This window comes from Sus scrofa, chromosome 8, assembly GCF_000003025.6.
Source record: "Sus scrofa isolate TJ Tabasco breed Duroc chromosome 8, Sscrofa11.1, whole genome shotgun sequence".
Taxonomy (NCBI): Eukaryota; Metazoa; Chordata; class Mammalia; order Artiodactyla; family Suidae; genus Sus; species Sus scrofa.
The window spans coordinates 33,433,889-33,448,958 of NC_010450.4; the positions used below are offsets into that span (position 1 = coordinate 33,433,889).

A 15,070-nucleotide genomic window follows, 5' to 3' on the forward strand; every position below is an offset into this window, starting at 1 on the left:
TCTCCTCACTATGTCATTACCGCAAGTTTTTATTTGACAGAAAGCACAGGTGGGTGCAAGAAAAATTAGTTCTACTTTTCCATTTTCCTGACCGATACTTATTGTCACATGTTAATCCTTTAACCCCTGTCACGACCTCAGCACCTCCGACCCTTTTTACCATAACAAACGTAATCATCATCATTCAGGGCAACAATGCTTCTACACTGGGGACCCGAGGCGACTGCTGCGTATACAACTATGCATTTTGTAACTATTTGTCTCTGAATTTTAAAACGTTTATAGGGCATTTATTCAAAGAATTTTCATGGAAATCATTAGAAAAATCCCCAAACTCTATACAAATTGTTGGCGTCTTGTGTATCTATAAATATTTAAATAGACACAGGCATCGTATAATTTGTTTGGGTTGATCTAGTGACTTTTCTACATGCATGTGCTTTGCCGATAATGAAATACTTTGTATAGAATGAAAGAACAGTAAAAAAAATTACAAAGAATCATGTTCCTAGATTAAAATGACAAAGAACGGTAAAAAAAAAAAATACAAAAAATCATGCTCGTAGATTAAAATTATATACTACCTGCTATGCCTTTTCACTGGTCACAAAACTGTTTCCACATGGCCAGTGCAAAGGGCATGGAAAGGATGTGACTTTGCAGTGATGGTTTTGGGTTAATCCTGTGAGGACCAATTTCTGTTTAATAAGAGTACCATGGTCAAGTTGGGCTGGGATGTTAACTCTCGAGAGATGGAGAAGCGAGGCTGAGGCCGACTGCAACTGAATTGGTGAGGAATACTGTGAATATGCCAGTGGGCCTGGAACCTTCCAAGCTCTCAGATGACATTTTCAAAGAAACAAACACATGGCCCCGTGTATCTGCCCCAATTGTATATGTCACTTGGACCCACTCACCATAGGTAATGAAAAACATTACAGCAAACAGCAGAAGGTAAAACAAATTGGACATCCCAAGTAAATTAAAAAAAAAATCCAAAAATAAAACATTTAAAAATAAAAGCACAGCTGCGCATAGTATAAATGGCAAGAGTTTTAAGAGACCACTAAAAATACTTTTGGAACCAATGGTGTAAGTCAAAAAAAACCTTTCAGTTTTTTTTTTTTTTTTTTTTTGGTCTTTTTGGGTTTTATCTTTGACCAAATTCAGTTATTTAAAACCATGCCCTCAAGTTGTATGCAATGCACACCTGGACACACATGCACAGTACAGTCCTGAAGACCCGGTCTCAGAAGATAAGTAACATCTAGGTGATAAACTTAACACCATCATTTACTGTGTGAGGTCAGAGGCACTGACACACCTGTTCCCCTCTGCTCTCTGGGTATACTAAGCACAAATGTCATTGGAGAGTTTCATGAAATAATAAATATTTAAAATATCCTACACTAATTTCCTAAATTCAAAACACTGAATTTATGTTACATGTAATTATTAGTAACGTAACATGCATAAATAACATAATAAACACGCACTGTATTAAATGGGAAAAAATCCACCAGGGTGTTTTCGATGCTCTTATAGTTTAAAAAACAGCATCTACCTTGACTGTTAGGAAATTAAAACAATTTTTTCCTTTGGTTTCACTGGATAGAAACCTGAATTACTAACAGATACTAGTGGAAACACTTGAGAATAAATAACGGCAGGAAAGTAAATTCTTCAGGCAATTAGGTATTTTTGTTGCTGGGATGAATAAATACCACGGATCACAAAGATGACAATAACCCATGGCTTGTTAGGTATGATACAAGCCTGGAATATGATTTTAGACAAACTGTTGGATATTTTATCTTGTATTAAAGTTTACATCTTGGATATATAAACATTATGGTTAAATGAGTTATCTAAAAATATTTTATCTACTTTGCATTCTCTTTTTACCATTTCAATCACGGGAGGTAGTCCTTGTATTCCACGTATCTCAAATCTTAACTTTCAGAGGATATGCAAAATTCTCCTATTGGTTAACATGGTATTACGCAAAGGAAGGACTGCCTGTATCATGTCTACACCTATCCATGTTTGTAAGGGAAAAGGGGCCTAATTTTCTTTTTTGTGTATTCTGCATAATTGTGGAAACAATCTTATTCTTCATCAGGAGAACTTTTGTTGACACTTGAAAAAATCATAGTTGATTTACAATGTTGCACCCATCTCTGCTGTACAGCCAAGTGATCCAGTCATATATATATATATATATATATATATATATATATATATATATATATTCCTTTTCTTAAATTATCTTCCATCATGGTCTCTCCCGAGAGAGTGGATATAGTTCCTTGCTTGTCCATTCTAAATGTGACACTTTGCATCTACGAACCCCAAACTCTCAGTCCATCCCACCAGAGATTATATTTTTAACGTCCATTACAAACAATCTCATGTTCCAATGAGGAAAAAGTTATTTGACGAAACAGAGCATTAGTAAAGAATGATCTATCACCCCTCGCTGCATTATATGTGTTAAGACAGTCCTTGTCAGCCCTAGATGACGATCCCCTGTGAGGACTGAGATTTTCCCCACAACACTGCAAGGACAGAAAGTCAGAGGCCAAGGGACATTCCCGCCACCCCCCACCCACCCCCGCCCCGCCCGCCCGACAGACCCACTTGACTGCTGCTTGGCAAACTCCAGTGAATTGTGGTTCCATTTTAAATTTACAGCAAAACAAAACAAAGTAAAACATCTTCTCAGTCCACATTAGAGGCTTACGTAAATCTGACCTGCCATAGTTAGGACCCTGGAGTTGCTTCCTCAGCTTTGGAAGACCAGATGCCCCCGCAATTGGAGCAGTGAAAAGCAAGTCCCGCCAGGGCCCTGCGTCCTACCTTGGTGTTGAAGTCCAGGGCATTCTGAGATGTTTTGTATAATTCAGGATACTTCAACATATTCTCTTTTCTGCATGATCTCTCAAATATTCCCAGGGTTAAGGGTGGCATTGCTGTAAACATCTAAAGTGCACAAACTGGTCATCACACCAGGCAACCAAACGCAGGGTGAATTTTTATCGTAAAGTATTCAAGAGAGTAGGAATAATCCCAAGTGCTAAACTTACCACGTTATAAAGACCTATGCACCATCTCTCAAAAAGGATTTGTCCGGAAAAGCCATTAACGAAGGCAAACCAGATCTAGGAAGAAAACAACCCCAACCCCTTCAAATTAGAATACAAAAACCATAAACGCATTGCTTAGAATCTGCAGTATCCTCAACCACCGCATAACAGCCTCACTGGCTCTCTTGAAAATGGCATATCTTTGCTTTCCTTTTTCATTTGAAGGGATGCTTTCATAAGATCTTTGCTATTGAAGTCAGATTTGGTTCCATTTACCAGATCAAAAAAGAACCCCATCAATAAGCAATCACAGATTAAAAAAAAATTTAGACATAACCTTGTTTCCTAAAAAGGACTTTAGAGAATACATGTTATTCATTTAAAATTTTAGAGCTTTACTTCTCTTTTAAAATATCTCTCTTCTGATAGCTAAAGGTTATTATTTTCCTTATAAAATAAAATAATTTCCTATAATAATACCATCACCATTTAATTTTGTCTGTGCTGTTTATATTCATGTAGTTCATTTATATACATTCATAAATTTATCTTACTGGAAACCTATATGGAGAGTCATGTCCTGTTCCTCTCCTTGTCAGCATTATATAATATATATTTTCTTAAGTTGTTATATATCCTTTAAAATGATGTTAATGCGATCCGGCGTTGCCATGAGCTATGGTGTAGGTTGCAGACGCGGCTCGGATCCCGCGTTTGCTGTGGCTCTGGCGTAGGCTGGTGGCTACAGCTCCGATTCAACCCCTAGCCTGGGAACCTCCATATGCCGCGGGAGCGGCCCAAGAAATAGCAACAACAACAACAACAACAAAAAGACAAAAAAATAAATAAATAAATAAATAAAATAAAATAAAATGATGTTAATGGACGTATATCCCCTACAATATGGCTATGACTACTTTTGGATATTTAACTTGCTTCTGGTTGCTATTAGGCATAATTCTGAGCTGAATATTCTTTTAATTTCTTTTCTCTTTTTTTTTTTTTTTGTCTTTTTAGGGCCGCACCTGTGGCATATGGAGGTTCCCAGGCTAGGGGTTGAATCAGAACTGCAGCTGCCAGCCTACACCACAGCCACAGCCATGCTGGATCCCAGTTGCATCTTTGACCTACACCACAGCTCACGGCAATGCTGGATCCTTAACCCACTGAGGGAGGCCAGGGATTGAACCTGCGTCCTCAAGGACACTAGTCAGATTCATTTCCACTGAGCCATGACAGGAACTCGGTGAGCTGAATATTCTTGTGCAGAAATCCTACACATTTCTATTTCCTTAGGGTGAGCTATTTTTTTAAAATAAAAATTAGCTTTATATAGTTACAACTGATATACAAAAATGACACACACTTAATGTACACTATTTGGTGAGTTTGGAGAGGTGCTTACACGCATGAAACTGTTACCTAATTAATGTAATAGACATATCTAGTACCTCCAAAAATTTTGTGTCCCTTTCTTCTTTTTTTTTTCTTTTAGGATGAATTCTTAGAAGGAGAACTAATGGGTCAAAGTACATGACCTTTTTATGGTTCTTGATAATTATAGCTATCAGAATGCAAAGTCTGAATTTCTACATTAAAAATAATTTGTAACCTAAATTTATGCTTTGATTAAAAACAAATCATTCACTAACAGAGCAACATGTTCTTACATATTTTGCAACACAAAGCTTAGCTTTGGTACAAAATTAAGGGGCAATACAGAGAAACGTTCTCCAACATGTTTAAGGTAAATGGAAAATTAAAGTGAATATGAATCAATCAATAATTCCTGCATTAATTTCTTTAAAAGCAGACCTAAAATGTAATTAAAAATCAAGTTGATCTGAAAGAGTAAAATGTCTGGCCCAACAATGAGATGACATCAACACAGACACAAAGCCAAACATAACAACAACAACAACAAACCTGTTAGGGGACAGCAGCCTGGACCTGCCAGTCAAGTGAATTTTTGAATTGAAGTTGCGGGGACTTTACTACACTTCACGTTTCATTTAACCTCATTATGGAAGCATGAATTGCTACAAATTCACCATTTATCAATATGTACCCAGGCTGGCCTCTCTATGAACAGTTTCTCTACTCACATTGATCTGTTTCCTTTTTAGAGTGGAAGGAATGAGTGAGCATATATAAAAATGAATGCCTGCTTCATGAGATGGAAAAGAAAACAAAGCAGCAATAGCACATGAAAAATAAGTCCAAATTGTATTAGGGTTGTAACACACATTAACAATGATAAAAACAAAAGCACAGAGATCGGAGGCAAATCAGAAATTCTTAGTCGCTTTGTATATTTACAGGAAAAATGTGAATGTGTGCCCTTGGCTGGGGCCAGATCATTCACTGCTACATGCAAACTTCAAAAGAACATAGCATCATCTCGCAAAGCTAAATTTATTCCTTGGGGTGGTGCTGCTGACTTTAAACTTTTTCTTTTTTTAAAAGCATGCAATAGATACAAATTAACGAGGCAGACTTCAATGCTATCTATTGTGTTTGCACATTTGGCCTTTTGGAGATATGGATTATATAAGTACATATTTGTGATACTCTGGGTGATAGCAATATTCTCCCCAAAGGTGATTGCAATCTACTGTGGCATTACATACCAAGAAGCTCTTGCAGATTTCTTAGGGTATGCAGGTAATAGAAGGAACTTTTAAACACAAACTTACAGTTATGGCCTTAGTAGTCTAGGAAGATACAGCCCAATCTTCCTTGGTCTGAAGGAAGATGAAGCTGCATGCATACCAAATTTGTCTAATGGACATGACTTGGCCCAAAGGTTATAGTTATAAATGCATTTGCAATCACCAATACTGTATACAATGAGAAATTTATGTTAATAAATTTGTGTGTGAGTAAGTGTTTGCAAATGTGAATGGTCTTCTAGCTTTTTTGTAATAACTTTCAGGGCTAAATAAGACACCACCATGAACTTGAAATTTAGGAATCGCCCTCAAGTCAATGGATGTTTACATTAGGTTTCCACTGTAAAATAACTTGCAAATAAACCAACACACTTGCAGTCAAAGTTTATTTTAAAATGTATCAGTTAACTGCTTTATGAGAGAAATGCAGACATTTTTAAGTGGCAAGCTATCAACACATTCTTCCTACTGAAAGGGAAATTTAGAAATTTTCTTCCCATACTTTAAAAAGCTGACATTCTAATATTACTGTTTTTTAAAAGGGAGAAATGACCAGATAGGAACTGATCCTTCCGAGACAGCACCTCATATCTTTTTTTTTTTTTTTTCAGATGAGCTGGATTTTTTTTAATTAATTTATTTTTTCCATTTTTTTAATTACTCAAATGAATTTATCACATCTGTAGTTGTATAATGATCATAACAATCTGATTTCACAGGATTCATATCTTCATAGAAATATTTTGGCATTTAAGTTTAAATATTTTAGACGAAAAGAAATTTTTAACAGTGAAGAAGCCTACCAGAAGGCAATTTCAAGTTATTTTGAGATTTGTATTAAAAGGTATATTAGAATTGCATCCTGTACTGAATCAAACAACCCCTAAATTACTATAAACACATGAAAGTCCCTCCTGTGACTCAACAAAACCATGGATGCAGAAAGAAAACATCAGTCCCTCTAGGGAGGTATCTAAATTATTTAAATTCCCAGGAAATCCATATCCCAGCACAGTTTGCTGAGAAAGTATCACTTCATTGACTTTAATCAAAGCTTCTGGAAATGAGAAACGCTACATTGCTTTGGGATCTTACTGGAAAACCTGGATGTGACTAATTGTCTGAAAGAAAAGGCCTTATTTTGCTAGGAAGGAGTCAGATGTTTCAGAGAAATTAAAAAAAAAAAAATCTCTTTAGAGAATGCTAGTAATTTCAATGAACACCTAGAGTTGCTGCTGGGCGCCACCGTTAAGTAAATGCTTTCTACTGCCACCTGCCAAATCTGTGTTTATTTGTTTGGCTGTAATTGATGGCAATGGAGTCATTAGATAGTGAATTCCCGGCAGTCCAGCAATGGGAAAAGCAAGTTTTTGTAGACAATCTATAAAACTCACAGTGTTCCATACTATTGCCTTATTAGCAAAGAAACTTCAGACCTGCCTCTCCTGGCATTATGTTCTAACTTCCACGTCCCAGGAGAGGCGTGGCAGTTAAAGCTTCACAGACAGTTCCCTGATGGAGCATTTCTGCATATTAAACAGCAGCTTACAAACAGTCAATGAGTCCTCTGCTCCCACGCCTGATCAGCACAAAAACCTGAAAGGGGAGATTCGAGACTGGCAGTTGTCCTCACTGGAGACATTCAATGATGTGTTTTCTGTCTATTCATTCACAGTATTGACATGAGCCATTAACATCTGCAGAACTTGTTTTAGCTGGCAGAAGTTGGGTATCTGGGAATTGATTTAAAAGGTCAATTCGTTTCCAAGATAGCTGAATTATATTCAAAATACATTTCCATAAACTGCTCAAAGAAAAATAACTTAAGAATGAGATTTCCAGTAAAGTTTAGGACTTTAAACTTCCTTTTCAACACATAAAGAATTTGATCGGTGTTAAACATTTCTCGAAGAGGCTTTACATTCAAAGCCAAGTGAAATTTAGGGCTAATCAACCACAAATCACATAACTCTGGATTTGAAACAGAGCGTACAGATTTAGTTTTTCATTTGAGTTTAATGTATTTTATTTCTCCCAATAGCACATAATTTTGACCACTTCATTATGGATTGTCAAATAATCTAGATTTAAAAAGTGGCAAGTTGAGTACTCTTATTTCATCTTATAAAATTAAATTTTTTAAGTAGATTTATTGCTGCCAGTGGCTTTAAACTCCTGTATACGTAAAAAGCATATGTAAATAAACTGTATAAACTGATGTTCTTTTGAATGTCAGTGTTTTAGGATAAGAAGAAAAAAAATACAGCTAGAAAAATTAGAACTATAGAGGGAACTGGGAATCAAAAATAATTATTTTAGAAAAGAATCACAAATCTATATAAACAAAAAGAATATTTTGCTTGCCCTCAAAAGCTATTTCCAAAGTGCATTTTGCCTCAAAACACAGACTATTCAGACCAAATTCAATGGCAATGTACAGTAAGTAAATTCACAGATATCCTGTTTATATTTCTAAGAATTTTATTAAAGAATTTGATTTTTTTTTTTTTTTTTACCTAATGGGTCATTAAGTCATTAGGCAACCTAATTATAGATTTTTTAGTGACCAATAAATAAAACTGCTTGCACACTTCAAAATTAAGTTTTAATTGTATTGGTCTGATTCATAATAAGAACTATGCTTAGCTGACTTTTTGCTAAGGAGGTAAACATTCTGACAGAGGCATAGAGAAGAGCTGAAGCCAGCATACAGCAGTTCCCAACCAGTGCATCAGTGGGGGCATGTGGAATCTACTGATTTTGTTTTGTTGTCTTCTCTGGTCTAAGGTAAGGGATATTTTTTCCACATGGCGTATGGTTTGGTTCTGTCTTTTCTGATAGATGCTCAGACGCAGTCAACAGAGCAGAGGGCAAGGTGGCATAAACAAACATCTGTAAGAGAGCCCAGGGCAGATTTATGAGGGTGCAGGCAGGTCCTCTGACAGGAGTGGGAGATGGAGGGCTTGCTTAACAAGCTAGGCAGGGCTCACTGTCATGTTTTGTGAAGCTGCAAGAGGAGCAAGGAACTGCTTGCACCTAGAGTTTAAGTATTACAAATATAGCTTCTGATGATAAAAATGGTTATATATTAAAAAAAAAAAAGTAAAAGAACTTATTGCTCACATCCTAAGTAACCATTCAGGTTCCTTATTCATCTACCAGTGCTGTGCTATCCAGTGTGGTGGCCACTGGCCATGTGGCTGCTGAACACTTGAAATGTGATTAGTGGAGTTCCCATTGTGGTGCAGCGGAAATGAGTCTGATTAGGAACCACGAGGTTGCAGATTCGACCCCTGGCCTCGCTCAGTGAGTTAAGGAACCAGCGTTGCCATGAACTGTGGGGTAGGTCACAGATGCGGCTCAGGTCTGGCATTGCTATGGTTCTGGCGTAGGCCGGCGGCAACAGCACTGATTGGACCCCTAGCCTGGGAACCTCCATATGCCATGGGTGTGGCCCTCAAAAGCAAAAAAAAAAAAAAAAAAAAAAGAAAGAAAAAAGAAATGTGATTAGTCCAAACTGAGATATTCTGTAAGTGTAAAATACACACTGGATTGTGAACACTTAGTATGAAGAGTGTGAAATATTGCACTAGTCATTTTTACAGTGATTACATGTCGAAATGGTAATATTGACTCTATTGAGTTAAATGACATACAATTTAAAATTAATGTGGGCTTTAATTTTTACTTGTTACTAACGTGACTCCTAGAAAATGTAAAATCACACATGCAGATTGTTTTATATTTCTTTTTTTTTTTTTTTTTTGTCTTTTTGCTATTTCTCGGGCCGCTCCTGCAGCATATGGAGGTTCCCAGGCTAGGGGTCCAATCGGAGCTGCAGCCACCAGCCTACGCCAGAGCCACAGCAACGCGGGATCCGAGCCGCGTCTGCAACCTACACCACAGCTCATGGCAATGCCGGATCCTTAACCCACTGAGCAAGGGCAGGGATTGAACCCGCAACCTCATGGTTCCTAGTCGGATTCGTTAACCACTGCGCCACGACGGGAACTCCTGTTTTATATTTCTGCAGGCAAACTGCTGGAGGAGGGAAAACTTGCTCCATTGACTTGGCAGTTACTGAACTAAGCCTGGGCCTGGCAGCCAGTAGGTACTGCAAAAATGTTTGCAGAACAAAATGCAGCCTTTTAGAAGTGATGTTTCAGACCCAGGTTAGGGTTTCATTTTGAAAATATGATGTTATATTTACGACATGAAAAGGAATATAGAAATTCCTTGCCATCTAGACCCAGGAACTGAATATTCTCACAATTTTTAGACAAATTCCTCAGTATCTGGATTCTTGGTACCAATCAAGCTCAGAAACCAAAAGCAGAGCTGAACAGCAAGGAATTCTTGTATAGAATTATCTAAGTTTGAAGCATAAGAATGACGGGACAATTAACACTAGCAAAACTACCTGTGGATCCTTCCTGATGGAGACCTCTTAGTAGAATATCCTCAGGTTTATGTTCACTATTCTTTTGCCTTTTTCTTTGGCCTTTTTTTCTTTCTTTCTTCCTTCCTTCCTTTCTGTCTTTCTATTTTTTAGGTTGAATCAGAGCTGTAGCCACCGGCCTATGCCGCAGCCACAGCAACTAGGGATTTGAATCACATCTGCAATCTACACCACAGTTCACTTAACCTACTGAGCTAGGCCAGGGATGGAACCCACATCCTCATGGATACTAACAGGGTTCTTAACCCGCTGAGCCATGATGGGAACTTCTCCTTCCTTTTCTTTTTTTTTTTTTGGTCTTTTTGCTATTTCTTGGTCTTGGGCCGCTCCGCGGCATATGGAGATTCCCAGGCTAGGGTCCAATCGGAGCTGTAGCCACTGGCCTACACCAGAGCCACAGCAACGCGGGATCCGAGCCGCATCTGCAACCTACACCACAGCTCACGGCAACGCTGGATCGTCAACCCACTGAGCAAGGGCAGGGACCGAACCCGCAACCTCATGGTTCCTAGTCGGATTCGTTAACCACTGCGCCACGACGGGAACTCCCTTCCTTTTCTTTTAAAACAATGTTTTTCTTGCGTGCATCCCCAAACAGCATATAGTTTTCTCTCTGTTTTTGAGCTTTATTAAAAAAAATGCTCTCTAGTTTGTAGTCTTTTTAATGCTGAATTCATTACTTCATTAGCAATTCTCATTCAACATTTCCTGCCAAAGCTGTATCAGGTTTTTAGACAGAATTTAAACATTACTCTCCACGGCTGACAAACGTTGTATTTTAACCTACTGAGAAGTTATAAAGTGTAGGGGAGTTCCCTGGTAGCTCAGTGGGTTAAGGATCTAGTGGTCATCACCACTGTGGCACAGGTTCAATCACTGACCCAGGGAACCTCCACAAGCTGTGGGTGTGGACCAAAAAGAAAAAAAAAAGTAAGTGGGCAAATGAAGGGTTAATTCAAACGACGAGGCAATATCTTCGCGAAGAAAATTTTCACATATTTATGCAAATGACAAAGATTTTAAACATAACCTGCTATTACCTCGATGATATAGAGGACTATATTCTTGTAGAAGCAGTATAAAATGCATTTGGAGACTCTGTTATAGTTCCAGGCACCATGAACCATCAATAAATTCTTCAAATACTTGAACTAAAATAGAAGTGGAAAAAACTTTAGTATTTTTCTCTTCATCACGTCAGCTGGTGGAAACAGAGTGGTGTGTTTTTCAGAAATGAGGTTTTACCTGGGCTATGGAGTAGTCAGAAGAATTAGCTGCCTGAAGGCCCTCGTTGCCACTTATCCCAACACCGACGTGTGCCGTCTGTATCATGCTGACATCATTGGCTCCATCACCAATCGCAAGTGTTACGACTTTAACTTGCTTCTTCACCATCTCAACGACTTCAGATTTTTGAAGTGGAGAAACCCTTAAATTAGAGTGAATTATCAATCACTTCTGTTTTTTGAAAAAAGGGAACTTTAAGATGTCATTGTCTTAAGGATAAAAGCAGCAGAAGAGCCGAATGCACAGGTCTCTGAAGAATCATCATGGAAAAGTCTTAGGTTTGCAAATGTTTAGTTCTCTCTTAGCCCGGTTTGCCACTTTAAGGGAAAAATAAAGTCTTGGAAGCAAACCTCTAGGTGGCAGTTAGAAGCTACGTCTTATTAAGTACTAGTCTGCCCAGATGGGTGCATACATTTGTTAAAGAAAATGACATCTGAGTTCAGAAATTCCATTACTTCCCAACAGATTATATCAGAATATTGAATTACTCACTTTTGAATGAAAAAGAAAGCCAGAAAGGCAGTTGAATGGTAGTCCAAACACTAAATTCTACTATATCTGGAAAATAAAGTCTTGAGCATCTGCAAGCTGATCTTAGATGATGTGTGGTACATTTAAAACAACTTTAACTATAGGGAACTGTCTAACTTCTCGACCTGACCTCAGACATCCTGATGAATCAACCAAAATAAATACCAAGTGCTTGATTACATAGCTCCTGTGTCTCAATTGTCATCCACATCTAGGTACAATGGCCAAGCGGAACAAGCAACCTTTTATTTTTTTATTTTGCTTTTTTTAGGGCCACACCTGCGGCATATGCAAGTTCTCAGGCTAGGGGTCAAATTGGAGCTGCAACTGCCAGCCTACACCACAGCCACAGCAACGCCAGATCTGAGCTGCCTCTGCAACTTAATGCCCCATTTTGCAGCAACACCGGATCCTTAACCCAGGGAGTGAGGCCAGGGATCGAACCCTCATCCTCATGGACACTAGTGGGTTTGTAACCTGCTAAGCCACAACGAGAACTCCCCAAGCAGCCTTTAAACAAAGGTGGATCAGGAAAAGAGAACGCCAGTAACCACTAAAATCATCCTTGGTATTAACTTTGGAGCAACTCATCACAGACTTTTAAAAAGTCATTTAAGAAATAAACCCCATAATAATCACAATAAAGTTAAATGACAGAATATGCATCAGCGGAATTAATTTAATATACTGTCCACAATTGTCCTGGCAATTAAAGAGAAAGAAAGGAAAACAGAACAGTGACGAGTAAACCATTAAGATCGTAATGAACTACTGAGAAACAACTGATACACACAACGTTAGTGGACAAGAGAAATAATTCAGAGCTAAATTCTTCATCAAGGTTAAGGGCAGTAAATATCTGCTGGAACATCTGGTTAATCATTTATTATTCTACTTAGGAATGAAGATTTTCACTGAAAGACTCAATGTATCCTAGCACATTTTCTTGATTATTTCCTTAGGAAAACTTCCTAGCAGTGGATATTCTGCACAAATATGTGCCTTTCAGGAGGCCCAGATGCCCTTCTCAAAGGCTTTAGCCAAGAACAGATCCAGTTGTTATTTCAACTTTGAGAATCATTGCCTTAGACTCTAAGTTGCTTGCAGAGTGAACCAGTCTTCTCATCTTTGTACTCCTAGCGCTGATCTAGAATAGGTCCTTGATAAATAGTTGCTATTTGAAAGAATTATTTTTAATTCTTTCTTTGGATTTCCTTTCAGAGTCTGGCAATAGTACAGAATGACACAACTGTGAATATAGCAAAGGAATGGATGACTATCAGGCCATTAATGGGCTTTTCCACTATTAGCCTTCATTTTTCTTCGGAGCAATTTTTATTTCATTTTCACATTTTATTTAATTTTTCTTAACAGGCTAATATAAATTGGTAAGCCACTCACTGGCTCTAGGCCAATGTTTTAAATATGGACTGCAGCTGACATTTAGTACATGTCAAAAAAGAATGCTCACCAAGAAATGATCTAAAAAGCAAATGGGAAGTGGGCATGAAAAGAGAGAAGCATTTGAAAACATTTATCAAATTCCCTTTACAACTTAACAGGCTCACAGTGTAAATACATTGTGAAATTATACCATGGGATCAATGGAGCTAGGAAACACTGGTATTTTTCTTTTTTCCCATGAGCTGAATGTGTAACAAAGGAGAAGCCACTGCACGGTGAGCTAATGTTAATGATTTAAAGAAGTATCAGAAAAGAGCTGGATTAAACGTTCTTTCCTTTTTTCATGGCTATTACAACCAACCACTGCTTTCTCTACTTGACACCACAATTTTCTTTTTTTAAAAAAATGATTAGTTTTTCCATTGTAGTTGGTTTACAGTGTGACACCACAATTTTCACTGCCCCCAAATTAAAACTGGCTGAGGGTTTTTACCAACTCTGTGGATGTGGCTAAACTCAGGTGTTAAAAACTGAGTAAGAATTCACTTGGTAAGAACAATGCCTGTGTTTGTTTCTGTTTTTTTTTTTTTTTAAGACAATGATATAGTGAGAGACATTCCCAAAATTACATTGCAGCTGCCACCAGTAAGGGGATCTGCTTCCATTACCAAGATAAAAAGGAGACAACTGGCTTGGAAGAAGATTCAGAAAACAATGGAATCCCTGGCATATGATGGATTTGAAATAGCAGTTTGTTGCTCAACAAAGATGTTAGATTTACATGGGAATTCATAAAATAAAATATATGTACTCTAAACATTTAACTCAAAATACAAATGGACAAGCTTGCGATGTAGGGTGAAGAAATATACTTTGCAAAGGGGTTTGTGGTTGAAATTCTGCATATTTTTCTTACAGAGCCCTCCCCCACAAGGCATAACCTGTGGTTTGTTTCACTAAGTGAAAACTACAATGTAATGAAGCCCTCCACCCAGGTTTAGTGTTACCTGACCCCCAGATTCAATAGCAATTTTTTTTTCAGCAACTCAAAAATCTTTCTAGAACATTATACCTGGTTTTCCTAGCAACAGTTTTGGCTAGATTATTTTTTGATGGCTTAATGAGATATTAAGTAATGATTACTTTACAAAGTACAACAGGAATAAACTGATTAAGAAACAATCACCCACAGATGCCCAGTAAGCACCAAGTCGACTCATGGGAGCATAAGTGCAGGCATGTGCTAGAGACTGTCCTTCCCCCTCTGGGCAGGATGTGCTTTGGGCCTCCATCAGCATGTCCTAGGGAGGGAATGGGGTTTAATGGGACTCAGGTTAAGTCAAGCTGAAATCAGTGAAACAGATCTTCTACTGTTTTTATAGCATCCATTAAAAAAAACTTCTTCTTGGATACAAGGGAATGACAAGATGGCAAAACCAAATTATAAGACAGTACGTATAATTTCAGAGGATGCAGAAATCAGCATGGGCTTCAGGAGCCGTCCTAGATGAGTCAGAATGTGACGTGGCCGCCTTGACCAGGAGAGGAGAGCTCACATCAGGTAAAAGAATGGCATATATTAAATCTCTTTAACGTCTTGTTAAAAATTCTCCAGGATCTATTCCTTTCTC

The 15,070-nt window shown here is 37.9% G+C and overlaps 1 protein-coding gene across 1 annotated transcript in view; it reads right to left on the reverse strand.

Annotated features, from left to right (window-relative positions):
- The window catches only part of ATP8A1 (ATPase phospholipid transporting 8A1), a 252,807-nt gene that overhangs the window by 49,396 nt on the left and 188,341 nt on the right, over window positions 1-15,070 (reverse strand). The window contains 4 exon segments of the mRNA XM_021101159.1: window positions 2,860-2,982; window positions 3,087-3,161; window positions 11,258-11,368; window positions 11,463-11,646. Coding sequence (XP_020956818.1) covers window positions 2,860-2,982; window positions 3,087-3,161; window positions 11,258-11,368; window positions 11,463-11,646 — 493 coding nt within the window.